The sequence below is a fragment of the Notamacropus eugenii genome, chromosome 4 (assembly GCF_028372415.1).
Source record: "Notamacropus eugenii isolate mMacEug1 chromosome 4, mMacEug1.pri_v2, whole genome shotgun sequence".
NCBI classification, from domain to species: Eukaryota; Metazoa; Chordata; class Mammalia; order Diprotodontia; family Macropodidae; genus Notamacropus; species Notamacropus eugenii.
The window spans coordinates 52,026,388-52,046,536 of NC_092875.1; the positions used below are offsets into that span (position 1 = coordinate 52,026,388).

A 20,149-nucleotide genomic window follows, 5' to 3' on the forward strand; every position below is an offset into this window, starting at 1 on the left:
TTAAAGTCAAAGAAAACAAAGTTTATTAAAGATTCTCCAAATTGGGTTGCCACTTAAGGAACCTAAGCATTTGTGACATTTGTATTCACAGGCCAGCCTGATAGAATCTCAGCTAGACAGAGTCTGAGCTGGATTGGATCTGAGCGCCTTCATGGAGGCAAGGTGGGACTAAATACAGAAAAGAGTATAGGAGGGATGGGAAGGGGGGGGGGGGGACGTCTGGTAGTCTAGAGTGATGGGAGAAGTTCAGGAAGGGAATCCCAGGAGAATCAGACTGGAAACAGCTGGAGGCAATCAACAGACATCAGACTAGGGAGTGCATAGGTGGGGAACAGGTGGGGCAATTGAGAGGTAACAGACAGTGGTCACAGATTTGAGTATCAAAAGCCAGGTTAAGTGAGGAGATTCCAGGGGAGCTCAAGGAAGTCCCCAGAGTCTGAACTCCATCATTCCCCCCTCAAACAGATTAAACCCAAAATCTTTTGGAGTAAAGGGAGAAGATTTCAGCTTCTGAAACTTCTTCCTGCTGGCAAGGGGCGTAGAGTTTTCCTTGCCTTGATGGGTCCTGTTCAATGGGTCAGACTTCAGAACCTGGGCGGTGCCAGGTCCATTGGGCTGGAGACCTAGGATTCAGACAGAGGTTGGTATATAGCCTGGGCTGTCATCTGGAAATTGATGGCTTGCACTCTGGAAAAGACAAACCTGGCAAGGAGGTAAGGCACACACACACCAAACAGGCACAAAAGGAGTATAAAGAAAAGACAATTTCCCTGGCATAAAAGATAATTTTTCTGAGCAGAATCAAAGATGACTATGGCAAGGCCAAAACATAGAAGGGCATGTTTGATAGGGTAGTTTTTTGCTGTCAGATATCCCCTTTCTTTCCAGATTGCTCCATGGGCATGTAGAACAAGGAAAACATAAGTAAAACATGAGTAAATAAAAACATCAACTGGCCTGGGGTCAAGTCCTAAGGAATGGGTTAAGACTCCCAAAGCCTGTCCTCTCCTTTCATCAACATACAGAGTGAAAGGTTTTTCTAGATTGGGTAGGTCTAGTGATGGGGTGGTGGGCAAATTAGTTCTCAGAGTCTCAAAAGCTTTAGCCTGGTCTGAGTCAATGCCCTGAGTAGGGTCATAAAGGGGTTTAGCAATAAAACCAAAATTAGGAATCCAGAGTCTGCAAAATCCAGTCATGTCTAAAAACACCAGGGATAGATAGGATTGTCCTTCTCTCCGAGGTTGAGGAGAGAGAGGTGGGCATGAGTTCATGGCCCAGATACTTTGTGGACTGGCATGCCATCTGAACTTTGTTCTGAGAGACCCCATAGCCTCAAATGCCCAAGAAATGAAGGGTTTATGTGGCAGCAGCCAAAGAATCTGCCTGGGTGGGGCTACAAAGAAGAATATCCTGCACATACTGAATTAAGGTACTGTCCTGCTAGTTTCAGGTGCCTTAAATCCCTTCCCAAAGCCTGGCCAAATAACTGAGGTTTATATCCAAAGCTTTGGGGCAAGACTATCCATGTTAGCTGATATGGACTTGATTCCCCAGGAAAAGTACATTCAAAAGCAAAAATAAATTGGGAGTATTCTCCATTAGGCCTTTTGTGGGAAGGCTTGCAGTGTTGCATGGAGATGAACAAGGGACAAAGATTTTATACTTAAGGAAATTTTCAATTAAAGGTTGTAGTCCTTCCCAGGCCTCAGGCTTAATCAGATACTGGCTGAGATGGGGAGCACTTTAGCGTCTGCGAGACTAACAGTGGCTGGGGTTGCAGAAGCAGCTCTCTCTGGAATTCCAGTGTCCCACATATTTGGCCTGACTGTCTCCCACACTCTCAAGCAAACCGGGGAAAGATGTAGTGAACAGAGGCAAAAGGGAGATGAGAGGTTGAACTAGAGAAAATTGGCTCCCCAATTTCACCATCAGGTCCCTTCCCAACAAGGGGGCAGGGTCAGAGGAGGGCATAAGGAAGGAGTGTTTAAACAACAGATCCTCAAGCAGGCTGGGGAGGGGGTATGTCTGGAGACATTCCTTAGTTTCCCCTTCAATGCCTATGACCTGAGGGGTCAAGGGACAGGTAGGGCCAGAGTGACTGGTTAAAGCAGAGAAGTTAGCCATGTTAAAGTGGGTAACCTTACCTTCAGCCTTCGTTTTTGCCCAGGGCTTGGCGAGAGAGGTAGAGAAAGTGGGAGCACTGCCAGCACCCAGGTTTTCCCGACGTTCCAAGTCTTGAGAAGACTGGAGGACAGGGTACTGGGGGGCGGCTCCACCACTTTTCCAACCTGAGGAACAATCTTTCCTCCAGTGTCCCTGCTGGTCACATGGGCACAGTTCTACAGGCGTTGGCTCCCTCTGGGGGGGGGGGGGTGCCCTGGAAGGCACTCCTTGGACCAGTGACCCTCTCTGTGGCAACAAAAGCAGGTTTCCCCACTGCCCAAGTAGCCAGCCTTCCTCCAAGGGGGTGCCCTGGGGGGGGTGCCCCCTGGGTCTTTTCCTGGCCAAGGCAGCAGCCAAGAATTGAGCCTGCTCCCTGGCCCTGGCCCTTCTTCTTCGTTCCTCTTCCTCTGTTGCAAAGAGAGGCCTCTGTTGTTAAAGACTCCGAAGGCCATCTCCAGTAACTGGGCCTGAGGTGTTTGGGGTCCCATTGCCAATTTCTGCAGTTTCCTCCGAATATCTGGGGCAGACTGATTAATAAAATACATGCTAAGGATTGCTGCCCCTTCTGTGGAGTCAGGATCCAAACTGGTATGCTTTTTAATAGCTTCTACTAGGCAGTTTTGAAAAAGGACTGGGTTTTCCTTTTCTCCCTGAGTAATTTCCCTAATTTTTTGAAAATTTACTTGTCTTTGAATTAAGCCTTCTAACAGGCAAATTACCATAAGGTCTCTCTTTCCCCTGTCCTCACTCTTTTGATAGTCCCATCTGGGGTCACTCGCGGGAACAGCAGCTGGTCCTGGGGGGAATTTTATGGGATTATTGCTAGCCACATGATCCCCAAACTTTTGGGCATGTTCCCAAATTCTCCCCTTCTCCCCAACGGTACAACAGAGAAAAGAATATGCAGATCCTTCCAAGAAAGTTCAAATTGTAGGGATATGTCCCTAAAACCCTCAGTGAACCTAGTGGGGTCTTCCGAGTATCTCCCCAGTTTCTCTTTAATCTGGGGGAGATCCGAAAGAGAGAGTGGAACATGCACCCTGGTTGTCCCACTGGGTGGGGTAGGCACTTCTCTCAAGGAAAACAGCCCTGATAGCCCAGTGGGGATAGGGGCTTGGGGAGGAAGAAAGGAGTCCCACTTCTTGTGAGGGAGGGGTTGGGGAATACCTGCTGAACTGGATTAGGCTGCAGGGCCAGGGGATCTGGCTGGCATGGAGAAAGATCCGCTGGTGCCTGAGGAATAGTAGGGATCAAAGGGGGAGATGCCCCAGAGAGTGCCACGAGAGTGGGGCCTAAGGCCTGAGTGAATATTGCCCCAGGGAGAGGGGCTCCAGAGGGAGGCACCGCAGCAAGGCCTGTAGTTGGGGCCTGAGGTAGAGTCCCCAAGGAGGGGTGGGTTACGGGCAGTGATACTGTAGAGACTGCCGTGGGGTTGGGGCCTGAGGTCTGAGCGAGTGTTGCCCCAGTGAGAGGGGCTCCAGAGGGATTCACCTCAGCAAGCTCCTTGGCTGGGAACTGAGCGGGGGTTGGGAACAGAGATAGGGAAGGAAGTGAGGCCGAGACTCTAGGAGCCATAAACAGGGGGTCATCCAAAACATCCAATTCACCCCCATTTCTCTTTTGTGGGACAGCTCTAGCTACAAGCACCTTGCAATCTTTTCTGAGAATGGGGTCCTGAGAGATTGACAAAGGCCCTTATGTAAGGTATTTCTATCCATTTTTCCTTTTGGAGACAATATAATTCTAACTGTAAAAGGGTATTATTACATTGTAAAGTCCCAAACTTGGGCCACACTTCGTTGTCCTTCCTCCAGGTGATACTGAGGCCAAAGTGTGTTGCAAAAGAACACCAACTTTTTCTTTTTAAGTTCTTTAGAGAAGCTAAGTTTTTTCCAATTTTGTAAAAGACAGCCCAAAGGCGAATTCTTTGGAATTGATGAATTTTGACCCATTTCTCGGCATGGGACTGGAAGTTCCCCCCCTCCTTAAAGGAGGACATGGAAGTAAGCCTTGAGAAAAAAACAAACAAGCACGAGGACAAAAATAACTGAGTTTTCCCTGATTTCCTTGTGCCCAGGAAATCCAGAGAATTGGGGACCCACTCTTGGAGGGCATGCCCAGGTCCACTGCCCCAAACACAACCAAGGGACCAACAACCTGAGTCTCTAACTCTCTAGCGCCCAGAAAGTGCAGACACTTAGCCTGATACTGGGACCTGAAGCCAGGTCCGAAAATCTGCTTCCAAGGTGCTTGGAGAGCAAGTACCAGGATAGGGAGAGGGGGAGGCTTACATACCTTCCAGTTTGAGCAGAAGAACTTGAGATTAGCAGCTTTTCTGGGTCAGGGAACCATAAATGATGAGGCTTCGGGGTGATGGGAACCCCAAAAATACCAACGGTCCGGGTCGCGCTCGAATGAATTCGACTCAAGCCTTCTCAAAGCCAAAGAAAACAGAGTTTATTAAAGATTCGCCATCTTGGGTTGCCTTTTAAGGAGCCTAAGCATTTGTGACACTTGTATTCACAAGCGGGCCTGACAGAATCTGAACTAGACAGAGTCTGAGCTGGATTGCATCTGAGCACCTTCATGGAGGCAAGGTGGGACTAAATACAGAAAAGACTATAGGAGGGATGGGAAGGGGGGACGTCTGGTAGTCTAGAGTGATGAGAGAAGAAGTTCAGGAAGGGAATCCCAGGAGAATCAAAGGCTGGAAACAGCTGGAGGCAATCAACAAACATCAGACTTGGGGGCGCCTAGGTGGGAAACAGGTGGGGCAATTGAGAGGTAACAGACAGTGGTCACAGATCTGAGTATGAAAAGCCAGGTTCTGAGGGGAGATACGAGGGGAGCTCAAGGAAGTTCCCAGAGTCCGAACCCCATCAACTTGAAGGGCAGAAACTCTTCTTCCAAATATGGGAGCAGAGATAGGGGTTGGGAGGAAAATTGTGAGACAGGTAGTAACCCCCAGAGGGGAAAAAAAAAGTGTGTGGTGGGAGGATAGCCTGGATGACTGTAGATAGTGGCAACAAGAATTAGACCATAGGATTAATTTCCTCAAATTATATATTTCAGTGAACCTCAAGGAAAGAAAGGTTGCTTAGCAGTAGTGATGAGAGGTCAAGTAGGGTCAGTGCTTTTCCAGGGCTCTTAAGAGAAGCATTGCTAGGCTTAGGGGACCCAATATTGTGGCTACATGTTGAGGTAGGTACTCAGGATCAGGACCTCAGGGGAGGAATTTTGGCATTCAAAGGATTAAGGGAACAGGCATCTTTTGGAGAGATCTAAATTTCCAGAAAATGGAAATCTTGTGAGAGAAAGACATGGAGGATGAAAGAGAGTTTAGTAATGACTGAGTAGGTGATTAAAGTGGGAGAGAAAAGTAGAGAGATAGGGTCTGGGGACAGACCCAAGTTGGGTGAGGTTGATACTGTAGAAAAGAGATAGCAGCCAAAGGACTTTGGGCAGGGTCTGTGGGACAGTGATTAAGGAAATAAAGGCTACAGGAGTTTTTTAGGTTTAGGAAGGGGAAAGCAACGGTGCATGGGTCAATTAAAATTCATCAGAACCAGGCTCTAAAAGAGCCCTACTATGAGGACCTGCGGGAAGCAATTCACTAATCCTTGGAACACTTTCCTCCCCCAGATACTACTTTGTCCAGGGTTTCCTCCTGCCTAGGGACTTCTCTTAAGGGAGACAAAGAAAGGAACCTTCCTCCTCTCCTTGAACAAAAGCCTATGAGCCGAGGAGAGTAAGAGGACCTCAATACTCTGCATTTTTTAGCTAAAGTATCACAATCATTATATCTTGTTGGTATTTAGTTGTTTGCAGGTTGTTTTCCCCAATGGGGCAAAGACCATGGTATGCCTAGTATTTAGCACAGGGCTGGGCACGCAGTAAGTACTTCGTAAATACTTTTACAGCTGCCAGTTTGCATAAAACTTCCGGGCAACTTCCAATTTACATTTCATTGTAATGTAGAAACTGAAAGAAAGAAAAACATTTTAAAGAATCCTCGGGTGAAATTTAAAGGGTTTTCCTTTAACTGGTTGAACAATAGTAATGTTAATGAGAACCCATCCTGGGGAAAGATCTGTTTTCTTGGGGGAAATTCTAGTATTTACTCCTTTGATCTGGGGAAGAGTAAACAAAAGCTCCTTTCCCCACCCCTCAGGATTCTAAGATAAACTTTTGGTGAGCTAAAGGGATCCCCAGCCCTCTTATAGGCCATCCAGGTAGAGGTACGTGGAAGGAAATGTGGGATGTGAAGCTGAAACTAAAGAAAGCTGTAAGACCTGGAGAGGGACATAAAAATTGTCCAGGGATTCATCGATAGGTGCTGCTGCTGATCAGACTTTTCAACATGCACTTTAATAAGTAATTTCTTATATCCTCAGCATAGACCCACAGTATAGTCCAGAAGTATAGTCCTAAATTGTCAGTGTGCGGAGATAGGAACATAGTGTTGCCCTTTACGGTAACATAGGATAGGAGTAAAGGAGAGTCAGGGGAAATGATCATGAATTCTGTTTTGGACGTGCTCGTCTTAAGTAAACAGAGGTAATAAAACTAAGCTAGAAATTCTCTTATCACTAACCACTTAATCTTCTGGGCTAAAGTTTGATGTCTCAGCTAAATTCTGCAGGTTCTAGACAGAGATATGACCTGCTGTCTTAAGTAAATAATGGTAATAAAACCAAATCAGAAAAATCCTCCCATGACAATAAACAGATTTCATTCCATAGGTATTTATTCTAAATGCCTACTATGTACTGGGCAGCTAGCACTCCACTGGGTGATGCAGTGGAGAGAGCAACAGTGCAGGAGTCAGGAGGACCTGAGTTCAAATCTCACCTCAGACACTTGACACTCACTAGCTGTGTGACCTTGGGCAACTCACTTAACCCCAATTGCCTCATCCTGGGTCATCTCCAGTCATCCTGATGAATATCTGGCCACTAGATTCAGATGGCTCTGGAGGAGAAGGGAGGCTGGTGACCTGCACAGCCCTCACTCACTCAAAGTCAAGTGCAAGTCATGTCATCATTTCTCTGATGGCATGGTCTTCTTTCAGCAACACAGGATGAACACACATACTATGTGCTAGGAACTATACTAAATATCAATCACACTAGAAATCCAAAGACAAAAATAAATAAATACCCCTTGTCCTCAAGGACCTAATTTATTCATGGCCAAAGAAGGTTACCTCAGAGCTCTGGCTCTGAGTTCCAGAAAATTAGATTCAGCATGGGTGAGCCTAATCTCAAGGAGAGAGACTCAAGCTTTTCTTGTATTATTCTGGGTGCATTATAAAGTATTCCAGAGAAACCTTCTTAAGCAAAGCTTTAGTTTGGCTCATATCTCCCCAAAAGTGGGACTGCCAGATTATCTCTTCTAGAAAAGTTACATGGCTGTCCAAAGTAGTAGATATCTGGCACAGGACACCTATTTATTTCTTCTACCACAAAAGAAATGCTTAAGACCCCAAAGACTCACAAGTACACATGGAATAATACTTAAAACATGAAATAGTAACCTATAACAAAACATTCACAGGAGTCCATTAAGATATAGAAAACACATGAGTAACTCAAAGGACTTATAGAAACCCATGACCACTAACTACTATAGTCTTCCTGGTAATAAAAACTTCTATGAGATTAGTAGCACTGATTAAGAGATCCCCCTTTCACCTCATCCACACAGTCAAAGCAGGGAAGTAGGGGAAGGGAAATAATCATTTAGATAGCAGCCTACTATGTGTGAGGCACATATTACAATGCTACAAATGTGATCTCATTTGATCCTCACAACAACGCTGGGAAATAAGTGCTGTTATTATCACTTTGCTAGGAAAACTGAGGCAAACAGAGGTTGTGGCTTGCCCAGAGTCATGAAGCTAATAAGTATCTGCGGGTAGATATGAAGTGAGATCTTCCTGACTGTGCAGGACTTGGTTCTTCCTGACTTCATTTCGGACACGGAGCTTCCTCATGCAGCACCTCTGTCATGATCCATGTTTTCTGGGCACCCAGGTAGGCACGGTTCATGTTCCTGACAGCAGTCATCTGCTCCAAGAAGGTGCGGCGAAACATCAGACTTCTCAAGAACTCTGAACTTATCAAGTCCAAAACAAGCTAATTATAATAGCCAGCATTTTTCTAGCCCTTACTGTGGGCTGGATATTTTGCTAAGCACTTTACAAATACCTCATTTGACCCTCACAAACACCTTTCACAGTAGGTGCTATTATCACTCCCAATTTTAATACTGATGACACTAGGCAGATAGAGGTTAAGTGACTCACCCAGTCACTTGGTAAGCCAGTAAGTGTCTGAGGTCAAATTGGAACTCAGATCTTCCTGACTCCAGGCTCAATGCCACCTGGTGGCCTCCTCAAGTTATTAAGGGCCTATTGTATGCTAGACATCCTGCTAAGCACTGTGGATACCAAGAAAGGCCTAAACAATTCTCACCCTCAAGGTGCTGACATTCTCTTGGGCTGGAAACATCCATCTCTCAGTTTAATCACCTGTGCTCAAAGGAAAAAAAACAGCAGAAGAGAAGAGGCAGCCAAGGACTTGGCATTTTGTCATTTTGTTTCAGGTTTATCGAGGCAAACAGATGTATAGACACTATGTGTGTAGGCATTATAGCTGCTGCTGGGAATGGGGGTGGGGCTGGGAGTGGAGGGAGACTTTCCTCTCCTATCTGCTCAAAGTCCAAAAGAGCTCACAGAGCCCCAAGTAATGACTAAGGGGAGAGGGATCAAGTACAAAATCAGATCTTATTTCTGCTTTCAAAACTGATTGGGAGGGTGGAGGGGGGATTTCATCCCTATAGAATAACCAATCATTTTCAACACAAGCTCACTCCTGTCACATTCTGTTGAGGGGAAACAGCAGCACACACATAAATAGAAAACATATGCAAAGTAAGTACATGGTAATTTTAAAGGGAGAACATCAACAGTTTCTGCGATCAACAAAAATCTCCTGTAGGAGGCTGCTCCTGAACTCCGTCAAAGGGAGCTAGGGATTCCAAGAGGCAGGAGTGAGGAGGGAGAGCATTCCAGGCATGGGTGATGGGGCGTAGGGGTAGGGGGAGACTGATAGGGCAGCCTGGGTAAAAACACAGAGGCCAGATGTGGAATGTTATGTCATATAGAGGAGGAACCAGTTTGGCTGGAATGCATGGTGAGGAGGAGTAATGTGAAACTAGTCTGGAAGGATAGATTGTAGCCAGATTGTGAAAAGCTTAAAATATCAGAGGAGTTTTGTACGTGATCCTAGAGGCCATGGGGAGCTACTTCCTGAGCAGGGAGGTAACAAGATCAGACTTGTGCTTTGGGAGTCATCTCCTTAGTGAAGATAATTGAAGCTAGAAACCAATGAGATAGCCAAGGGAGAGGCTGGGGAGAGGAGGAGCCAAGAGCCCCGGACAGTCTTCCAGGGATATCCTGGATTAGAGGGCAGGAGATGATCCCAAACCAGAATCCACAAAGGAGATCAAAAAGAGGCAGTACCAGGAGAAAGTCACCCAAGTTCCCCACCTCAGAATCTCCTTGACTTTTCTTTCTCTCTAACTCCCCTCCCCCATCTCTAATCATTTACCCAGCCTAACACAGTCTTCCTCCATGACATCTCAATCCCATCTGGCCCCTTCTCCCCATTCAAACAGCTACCACCCTAGTGATGTGCCTTATCACTTCTTGGCAGGACTACTTCAATAAGCTTCTATATTCTCCTCATTCTTCTGTCCTCCTCACCTCCCACCAGTCCTTTACCCAAGGGCAAAATAAACCCTTGGTCTGGCTTTGTCACACCCTTCTCAAAAACCTGTAGCTCCCTGTTGCTGATCAAATAAAAACTCAATTTGTCATTTAAGCCATTCCACCTTTTTTCAGAGGCTTTGGAATCCATGTCCCAAAGACATGGTCTTTTCCCAAAACCCCATCACCAATACCCTATCAGAAGTAGGTACTATTATTACCCCCAATTTACAGATGAGGAAACTGAGGCAGAAAGAGGGTAACTTCCCTAGGGTCATAAACTAGTGTTTGAGATCAGAATCAAACACAGTTCTTCCTGACTCCACGACCAGCATACTGTCATCATGCCACATATCGAGACTACTAGTTTTCCCTGAACTCAGCATAACCTCCTCCCCTTCCATACATTTGCACTGGCTGTCCCTACGCAATACTTGAAATATATTCCATTCTCATTTTTGCCCTTTCAAATCCATCTCTAGCTTCTAGATGCAGTTCCAGGTGCCAGTTCTATGAATCCTTCCCTGATTCTCCCAATTAATCATTTCTCTCCCTCCTCAAAATTTCCTATAGTACTTTGAACTCTCTTTCCTATCCCCCCAGAACTCCTTACCACTTATCACTCTCATATCTGTGAATAATGCCCCCCCCCATCCTATTTAAAACCTTCATACTTAACGGGAATCAATTATTTTAAGCTCAGCAGGGGGAAACCCAGGCATGAAGAGGATCAGTGTACTAGATCAATCAAAATGCTAAATGAAATAAGAAGGTGGGGTCACAGGTAAGGTGGAATTCAAAAGGAAGGGGCAGGATCCTTGACTTTTTCCAAACTGTATGGTTCACAGGAAACTGAATTTTTGGGTCTTCCAAGGTGTCTGAAGTTGTTTGCCTGGGACTTTTCACAAGGAACATCAGTCTTCCTCTCTCCCCCTGGACCAAACACGACGTTGACTGAGCACACCAAACCATTCTTATCCTCAAGGGGCACCTGACTTACGTTGGATTCCTATGGGTATGACCACCAGATTCGTCATAGTGAAACAGAAGGGCAAGGTGTTACAGCAAGTTTGGGACCTTCAGTCTAAAGAGCCAGACTGGAGGCCAAGCTCCCACTCTGCCACTTAAATAAGCCTCGAACTCCCAGGGCTTCAATCCTCCTCAGTAAAACTGACCTTTTAGCTGCTCTCTAGACTAACTTTGTCATCTCCCACTTCTGGAGCTTACTATCACCCCTCAGTTTAGAAGGCCTAAATTTCCTTCAAACCTTACATGCCATATGTTCCTACACTCTTTTACATCAATCGTGCTTCCCTCTGAAAAGGTAAGAACGCTTTCTCCCTCTTGAAATTACTTTGTTCATCTTTGTCAAAATTACATCCCTCTGTAGATCAACATGCTCCTTGAGCAAACCAGCCACTATTTGATTTTGGATTGGAAGAGCTTCAAGTGATACAAAGTGTCTAGCACTGGAAGAGTTCAGGGGATACAAAGACCAAAAGCAAATCTAATATGATTGTTGAGAATGAAATAATTTGTAAAGCTTAAGTTATCCAAGTGACTTACTGCTATAAACACTCTTGTTGCCCAATAGACTCAATACAGAGAAGGAAGAAAAAATTTATCAATGAGACAAAGATACAAAATGTATGGACAGACGAATGAAGGAATAAGCATTTGTTACACTGCTTGTCACATTTCAAGCACTGTACTTAAACACTTCAGGGAATACAAAAGTTCTGACCTCCAAGAATTTATATTTTAATGGGGGAAAATAAGAGGTGGCTCAGTGGATAGAGGGTTGAGCCTAGAGGCAAGGACCTGAGTTCAAATTCAACCGCAGACATCTACTGGATGCCAAGTCACTTATTAGGCAGCTAAGTCACTTACCTCTTTCCCTCAGTTCTCTCATCTGTCAAATGAGCTGGAGAAGGAAAGGGCAAACCCCTCCAGTGTCTTTGCCAAGACAACTCCAAATGGGGTCAGAAGAATCAAACCCAACTTAAATGACACAACAAACAGATAATAGGGCAGTGCTAGCAGCTGGGGAAGGTGGTCAAGGTCTGGTGAGTAGCAGTATGATCGATCACTGGAACAACGGATAGTCCAGTCCACTGAGACGCCCTTCTTGAAGGATGGCATGGAGCTGTTGGTTTGATTGCAGTTTTAGGAGCAAAAGGTGGAAGTAACAATAATGATAGTTAGCATATAGATTGCTTTAAAATTTGCACGGTGCGCTACAGTGTGTTACGTCCTTCGAGCCTCTCACACTGAGGAGTTAGGGATTATCTCCATTTTACAGTTGGGGAAACTGAGTCAGGCAGAGGGGAAGTGACTTACCCAGGGCCTGCGGGAGGCAGAATTTGAACTCCTGCCTTCCCGACTCCGCGCCCGGTGCCCTACCCACTTCCACCGTTCTATCAATGAGGAAACTGAAGCTGAGGGATGGGAAGGGGCAGGGGATGCAAAAGATCGATCCGCTTTCTTCGGAGGTTTTTATTTTCACGTGTTTTGGGTTTCGTAAGCCCGGACCTCAGTTTTCTCCTTTTCAGCGGGGGCGGGGGTGGGTCCTTGCTTTGGCACCTCCTGCAGCGCTGGGGCATGGCCTAGGTTGGGGCGGAGCTTCCCTGGTGACCCAACGGAACCAGGACCAGGCGGCGCGCCCGTCCCACGCCACGCCGGACGGCGCGTGAGCCGGAGAAGCGGAAACGCTGCCCTGTCTCGGGGCGCATGCGTCCCAGGCTGCGCTCAGACCCCGCCTCCATTCTCACCCCACACGCCCCGCCCCTGTCACTCCGCAGGCCTCGGCGGCCCAGCCCTCTCCCCCATTCCAGGCCCCGCGCGGCCGCGCCTGCTCTCGCGAGAGCCGAGCCTTGGCACAAGATGGCGGCGACGTGAGCGTGTCCCCGCAGCGGGGGGAGCTGCAGCGGGATCCTCAGGACAAAGGCAGCGCGCGGACACGGGGAGGGATGGTGAGCGCGCGCTGGGGCCGGGGCCGGGGCTGGGGCCGAGAGAGAAGGAGGGGATGGAGAAGAGCCGTCGCTGAGGGAAGGGGGGTAAAGGGGCGGGGCGCGGAACTGACAGACTGACTGACAGCTGGGGAAACAAGGACGGGGACACGCCTCCGCCTGCTTTCTTAGCTCCGCCCCTCTTCCAGGCCCTGGCCCATCACGTTCCAAGTCCCGCCCCCCGTAGGGAGGTGCCTCCTGTGCTTGGTCCCGCCTCCAGGGGCCCAAACTCCGCCTCCGTTCTGGGCCTCGCCCTTGCAAACATAAGACTTTTCTATTCTGTGCTTCCTTTCCCTCGCTCCTTAGCCAGAGCCCTAGGCCCCACCTCCCAGGAACCCTTGTCAATATTCGGGGCCCCGCCCGGAGTTGTATCAAAGGCTTTAGCTCCGCCCCCACTCCGTCAATATCATGGATCCCGCCTCCAAGGATTTTGTCAATATCATGGGCGCCGCCCCCTCGAAGTTCGAAATTCTACCTGTGATCTAGGCCTCTCCTTATTCCAGAGCCGTCTGTTTTAGGTTCCCCAACCCATGCAGATTCCACTTTTTTTCCATACGTTGTGGAAACTCCCATTTCTTTCTAGTTCTCAACCCTATAAACATTTCACCTCCTTTCTTGTCCCCTCTCCTACAGTATCTCCCTTTCTGTGCTAGGCTCCACCCCACTAGAGTCCAACCCGGCCCTTAGGGGCTGTTGTCCATTCCAAAATGGTAGTACTGTGGAAAGAGCACTGGTTCTGGACTCAGAAAGTGGATTCAGATTCTGCCTTTGACAACAGATATGTGACCTCAGGCAGATCACTTTAGGTGCACTTCCTTGGGCCACCTGTTGACACTCTTTCCAGCCTTATGCTCCTATGCTTCAAAACAGTACCTTCTACCCATTCTAGGTTGTGCTTTGTCCCAGTCTTTGTCCATCACCTGGACTCTTCCCCAGCAACTCCCCCTGCACCCAATATTCTTCTGTTCTCTAACGAGGTCCAAGATTTCCCCATCCTCAGTTCTTCTACCTCACCTTTTCTATAACTAGTAATAGGCCACAATCCAGGCCTGCTCCTTACCTCCGGCCCTGACTCTATTTGTAAGGTTTAGAGCTCAAAGGGAAAGAGGAGTAATCATTTATTAAGTATCAAACTCAAATAAAAATGGACTCCTCTAGGAAGCATGTTGACTTAGAAATGAACAAATTATGTTGTATCTTTATTTTGTGAAACATTTATTTCCCAATTACATTGTAACCTGGTTCAGGCTGCACTCTGGAGTTTTGTAGGCAGCTCGCTCCAATTTTGAGGACTCTGGCCTAAAGGACTTCAGAGTTTGGAAACAGTATTACATTTAGAATTAGAGAACCTGGGTTTGACACTCAGCTCCACCACCCTCCTTTGTGTAATAGTGTTGATTTACTCTCCCCACCCTTGTTTCTTCTTTTGAGAAATGAAGGGCTTTGACCATATGACCTCCAAGATCCTTTTCACCCATTCTCTGATCTAGTCTGACCCAGCCTCTCCTCCTATTTAGAGATGATGAAACTGATGCCCAGAGAGGTTTGGTGACATAATCAAGGTCATATAGGTAGTAAGTAACAAAACCAGGTTGAATTCAGGTCATCTGACATCAAAAGGTGTGTTTTCCAGAGTGGTAGACTCCCTTTTCTTGCCTTAGTCCAGACTTCTCCTCACACACCTCTACCCTCACCTCCTGCACTCCCATCTCCCAATCCCAGATCTCTTGGCTCCTAGTCATCCAGGCACTACCTTGAACACCCTCATCCATGGCAGTCATACAATATCTTCAGCTCACCCTGAGCCTATTGTGCCCTCTTCCTATGGGGCACAGCCCATGCTTTTTGTCCTATCAACCTACTATTGGAAGAAGGGGTTTGGGGCTCTCCTTGGCTTGGAGTGGGGTACAAAGTGACCGCAAGGGTTTCTATCAGGGTAGAAAGTGTCAGGCCAGCCTACATTCAAACCCTAGCCTGACTTGCTGGGAGATTTTGAACAAGTTCCATTTTTACCACATTTCCCTTCTGTCAGTTGGATTTGATGGTCCCCAAATTTCTCATCTCTGCTAAGTTCCATGACTCCCAACCAGCTGTTGCCTTGCTGACATTCTGTGGGTCATTCTGGACCCAGTCATGGGCTTGGAGAAGATGAAGGAAACCTGAGGCAAGTGAAGGGAATGGGAGAGAGCTAGGGACTTCTAAACTAGAGTCCCCTTCTTAGCACAGTTCCCCTCACCCCCACTGGGATGGCCCAGGCACAAGAAAGGACGGAGGGAAGCAGAAGCTTGAAGTAGGGGGGATGGGGTAAGTAAGAGGAGGGAAGTTCAAGAACTGATAACTGATTCCTCCATATCTGGTTCATTGTCATCAGGAGGAGAGTTCTGGGATAGGGCCTGGGATTCAGGCATGTCCTGCACCACTGCCCTACTCAGACATCTATGGCAGCCCCAGCCAGAGCCCAGCAGCCAAGCCAGAGAAAGAGCAGCTGTCTCCGGCCTTTTCAGCAGAGGGTGAGTATGAGAAGGATCGTGGATTGGCACTTCTTCCTAATCCTCAAGTCCAGGGGGCCTGGTTTGTTGGGGCAAGGGCTGAGTAGTAACCTGTCTCCACTCTGCAGACTGCAAGCACTCTGGCAGAACCAGCACCGGAGGGGGAGTAAACAGCAGCCCCAGTGAGGAGCCACGCCTTCCAAAACGCTGGCCCCCCTCTTCTGGTGAGGAACTATAGCCTGGAGGGGCACAGGGACCACAGGAAAGGGCACTGGCACACAGGGAGGCTTGAAAGCAGATGGGAGAGAGAACACATGCTGTAGTCTGGTGAAAGATGATGATCCCCTAGGGCTTCTGTCTCCCCACTCTCCTCACTCTCCTCCCTCTGGTTACCAATGCTTCCTTCATCACCAACACCATTGTCCTTTTCTCCAGCCTTGTTCTCTTTCACTTAGCTGCAGCCAGGCATTGGAGCACAGCTGTTCCCCATATCCTCTCCTTCTGGGTACTCTTCCCTGCCTGTCTTGGTGACTTTTGCTGGCCCCTCTCCCTTGGAGACATTGAAATCCCCGTCCTGGATAGGACAATCATGGCCCAAGGGAAACTCCGTAGTGCAGTCTCTCTCAAGCCATAGACCCATGTCTCCTCTAGGACCTCTGTGCATTCGAGGACTGGGGCCCTGGGCTCCTTCTCCAGCTGTGTGACCTTGTGCCAGTCAATCACTTCTCTGAGTCTTCGCTTAGCTCTTTTCTAGCTCCAAATCTCAGAATTCCTTTGGATATTTCTCTGGCGCCTTAGACTCACTATGTCCAAAGTTGGACTTTTGGTCGTTTTCCTCCCAAGCTGTTCATCATTCTTATATCTGTTGGCAGCATCCTTGTCCTTCCTCGCCTGAGACCTTGAGTTATCTCTGCCTCCTTCTGTCCTCCCACTTACAGACCTCTTGCAAATGGCCCTTCCTTTGCATTCATACTGCTTTCCCTTAAGAAAAAGTCCTTGTTATGTCTCCCCAGGATTATCCTAAATTTTCTTTCTGCCTTCATTTACTAGAGCTCATGATATAGAGTGTCCGGGAGGTTGGAGATTCTTTCTGAAACCCAGTCCTGGTGCTGCAATGCTAGTATCTCAGAGCCAGCAGCCTTAGAAGGCATTTAGTCCACTCTCAAAACCACTCTCAAAAAAAAGTGTAAGTCCCCTTCTACTTGGATGCTTAGTCTAATGAGCCCTGGCTTTTGGGGGAGTCTGGAACTTTGAGTTCTGGTCTCAGGCCTGCCATTTTCACCTTGGACAAGTGACTTCCCTCTCTGAGCCTCAGATTCCTTCTCTGGAGGAAAATGAGTTGTAGGGAGGGACAGTGGAGAAAATGAGTTATTTCTAAGGTCACTTCTGGTTGTGATGTTGTAGAAAATTCTGTTTCCAGCAATAAGGCACTCTCTCTCAAGGCAGTCCACCATTGGACAGCTCCAATCATTAATAAGCCATAAAAATCTGCCCTCTTAAAACATCCCCCCACTGGTCCTAGTCCCTCCTTCTGGGACAGAATAAGTCTCCTCCCTTCCTCATGATTTCCCTTCAGATAGCTGGAAGGCAATCATTATTTACTGCCTAAACCTTCTCTTTTCCAAAGGCCTTACTCTATTCCAGTCCCATCACCCTTCAGGAAAATCTAAACTTCTGGACCAGCATCCTTCTCTAGGCCAAAGGAGATCATTGCTCACCCCATATTGTCCTTTGCATCTCTACTGACAGCCTCCCCTTGGCCTGGAACCCCCCACATTCCTTCCCACCTGATTCCTGTTCTGTCTCCTCTTCATCTTTCAGGGCCTTGCTTTTTGTTCTCTGTGCTCTTTACATTCTGCCTGGCAGCTGCTACTGGAGATAGATTCCTGTAAGTGGTTCTGCTCCCTGCCCTTGCTGTAAGCAGCAGAGGTCCTGGGTTCAAATTAGGCTTTCAGCTGTTTCTTGTGACCTCCTTGCATGGGACATTCCACTTCCTAAACATGTTTCCTTTCTCATAGAAAGGGAAACCAACACCCATATTACCCCAGTGTTGTTGAGGCTACATGCTGTAGACAAGAGCTATTCCTTTATGGTTATTAGACTCTGAACTCCTTGAGGGCTGGCCTCAGATCCATGTCACTTGTATTTCATCTTCTTGGCTTCCACCCCCACCCTGAAGCCTAGGACTTGGCACACAGTAGGTGCCTAGTACTTAAATCCGTGGTAGAGTGTAAGTGGCAGGATTCAGATTGAGGTATGGCTGAAGAGGGGAAATGTGACCAGGCTCTGGGGATTTTTTTGTGTCCTAGGGAGACAATTCCCCTGCTCCAGCTATGGCTGCCGCCTGTCCTTCCCCAGCCCCCGAGAGCTTGCTCAGCACCTGCACAGTCATTTACAACCCACACAGTCCATGGAAGGTAAGCATGGGGGTGGGGAAAATGGGGGAGGGGAACAATGACTTTCTTCCTAGGATCCTCTCTAGCAGAGGACCACTTTACCCTGACATGACAGGCAGTCCTATCTGCTGTTACTCCTGGTCTTGGCTCCCAGTGGGAATGGTTCAGAAGCCTACCTTCCTCAAGAGTTATAAGCAAGAAGACAGAATCCTGGATTTGGAGTCAGGAGAATCTAGATTCAAATCCTGACTCCTTGACTTGGACAAGACCCGCTGTAGACCTCAGGTTTCTCATCTATATAATGATGGCCTGGATCTTGGAACCTTGTGTACGGCCCCTAGGAGCATGACCTCTGCTAATGTTCCTCTACAGGCAAACTCTTTCACTGCTCTACCCCAAGCTGTACAGAGACCTTCCCCAGCATGCAGGAGCTGATGGCCCACACCAAGCTGCACTACAAGCCCAACAGATACTTCAAGTGAGGCCTCTCCCATTCCCCCCATCCTTCTTCCCTCCACCCATTGGAAGTGTTCTTGGGTTCTCTGTGGTGACCTAACCCCTTCTCATCCACTTCATTCACTCACTCCCAACGTCCCTTTGCCATCCTGTATACCATCAAGTCACCCAGCCCCATCCTTGCTTTTATCAGGCCTGCTCACCCTTCAGTCCAGCTTCTGTCTCCCCCTACCCCAGGTGCGAAAATTGCCTTCTCCGCTTCCGGACTCACCGCTCCCTCTTCAAACACCTACACGTCTGCTCCGACCAGTCCCACAGCCCGGCCCAACCCCCAGGTCCCCTGCCCCCAGCTCTGGAGAAGGAGTTGCCTGATGCTCAGAGACCAGCGGGCCCCAGCCCTGACAAGGCCCCATTGCTCACGCCGCTGCCCCTGCCCCCGGAACCTCGTCCCAGGGCCCCCTTCCCGCTGCTGGAGGCCTCACTCTACAGCTCTGCTGCACTGCCTTCCTATTCCAGCCAGGCCTCAGGCCCTGTACCAGCACCCTTCCTACCCTACCTGGGTCCCTCTCCCTATGGGCTGGCCCCTGGTTCTGGGCCCCAGCGCCTCCGTCCCTTCCTGCCTGCCCAGGCCCAGAGTCTCCCTAGCTCTGGCCCTGGCTCCAATTCCAACACTAATGCAGCTGTCTGGAAAAAAAATCAGGGTGAGCAGACAGCCCAAATCCAGCCCTTATGTAGAAGCAGGGGTTCAATGTGCTCTCCTCAAGTAGGGGCCAGAAGAGGGAGAAAGTAGGTAGCAGGTAAAGCTGCAGCATGACCTCCCTTGACCCCTTCCTTCCATCTGTCCTTCCACAGGTTCCAGCGGTAGCCCAAGGAGGCCCCCTGGGAGCTCTGAGGGACCTACAGGTCAGTGACATCCCTGGGGAAGCATGTAGGGGAGGAATGATCCAACCAGACTTTTTAAAATGTGAAAGGGACAAAAACCATGAGCTGTAGGCCCTCCTTAGTAAAGACTCCATATTGCTCAACTGTCTTCAGGAAGAAAATGACCCAAGTTACCTCCAACTTCCCCAGATGCAGCCTAAGATTGTGTAAGACCCCTCCTGTTCAGGAGGTCCCAGGCGCATACACTTAAGGCCTCTCTCCTCCATGCCAGGTCATTCTTCTACCAGCCGTATTGTGTGGGAGCACACCAGGGGCCGATACACCTGCATGCAGTGCCCCTTCTCCACAGCCTCCAGACCGGCCATGACCCTTCATTTGGAGGATCATCGAAAGACTCCACCTCCAGCCCCACCCCCACAGCCACCATCACCCTCAACTCCCCCTCAACTGGAGGCCCAGGGGGGCACAGTCTGGTCACTGGAACCCACTCCTGGGTCATCAAGTGGTCCTCCTTCCCTCACCACCCAGTCACCCCGGGCCCAGGGCCCCCCAGCCTCTGGCGAGGACTGGGATTTCTAAGGCTGGGAAACCAACTCTCCTTCATTTCCAAGTTGTATGAGGCCACCCTGTGATGTGGAGTCACTCTTAGGCAAACTTTGCAAGTGGCCTGACATTCCCCTTCCAGGATGGCTACAAAGATGGACCACTCCCTCTACTCTTCACTCTGGGCCCTTGCGACTGCAGGAGGTGGGGAGGTAGAAGACTATTTTTATAATTAACTTAATGTTGCTTTGGAACTCTGGGGGTCATTGGGTCCAGTTGTCCTGGCTTGGCCCAGGATCAGCTGGGGGTGGGGATAATAAAACAGTTGTATAGGAGTTGCCTGCTGAGTACCGGGCTTCAAGAATCATTGGGTGAGGCCCAGTCTGTTTCAAAGGAATCCCTCCACGGGGAACTGTAGGTTTGACTGACCAAGCTGGACTC

At 48.5% G+C, this 20,149-nt stretch overlaps 1 protein-coding gene and 1 long non-coding RNA gene across 4 annotated transcripts; one reads left to right on the top strand and one right to left on the bottom strand.

Annotated features, from left to right (window-relative positions):
- On the bottom strand, window positions 1-12,685 carry LOC140499470 (uncharacterized). 3 transcript variants are annotated; one of them, XR_011965452.1, is made up of 3 exons: window positions 11,825-12,685; window positions 4,459-4,594; window positions 1-702 (listed from the first exon to the last, which is right to left on the bottom strand). It is a non-coding gene; the product is annotated as an uncharacterized lncRNA (long non-coding RNA). The 3 variants fall into 3 exon arrangements; XR_011965454.1 differs by having other exon boundaries at window positions 1-687; window positions 11,825-12,684; XR_011965453.1 differs by having other exon boundaries at window positions 1-623; window positions 11,825-12,672.
- On the top strand, window positions 12,662-20,043 carry ZNF414 (zinc finger protein 414). The gene is given in 11 exon segments (XM_072600927.1): window positions 12,662-12,906; window positions 15,314-15,452; window positions 15,560-15,655; window positions 17,741-17,848; window positions 18,200-18,305; window positions 18,521-18,984; window positions 19,136-19,186; window positions 19,437-19,576; window positions 19,578-19,755; window positions 19,758-19,805; window positions 19,808-20,043. Coding segments are annotated over 11 exon segments (1,362 nt in total). The 5' UTR covers window positions 12,662-12,903; the 3' UTR covers window positions 19,837-20,043.
- The last annotated feature ends 106 nt before the right edge of the window (window positions 20,044-20,149 follow it).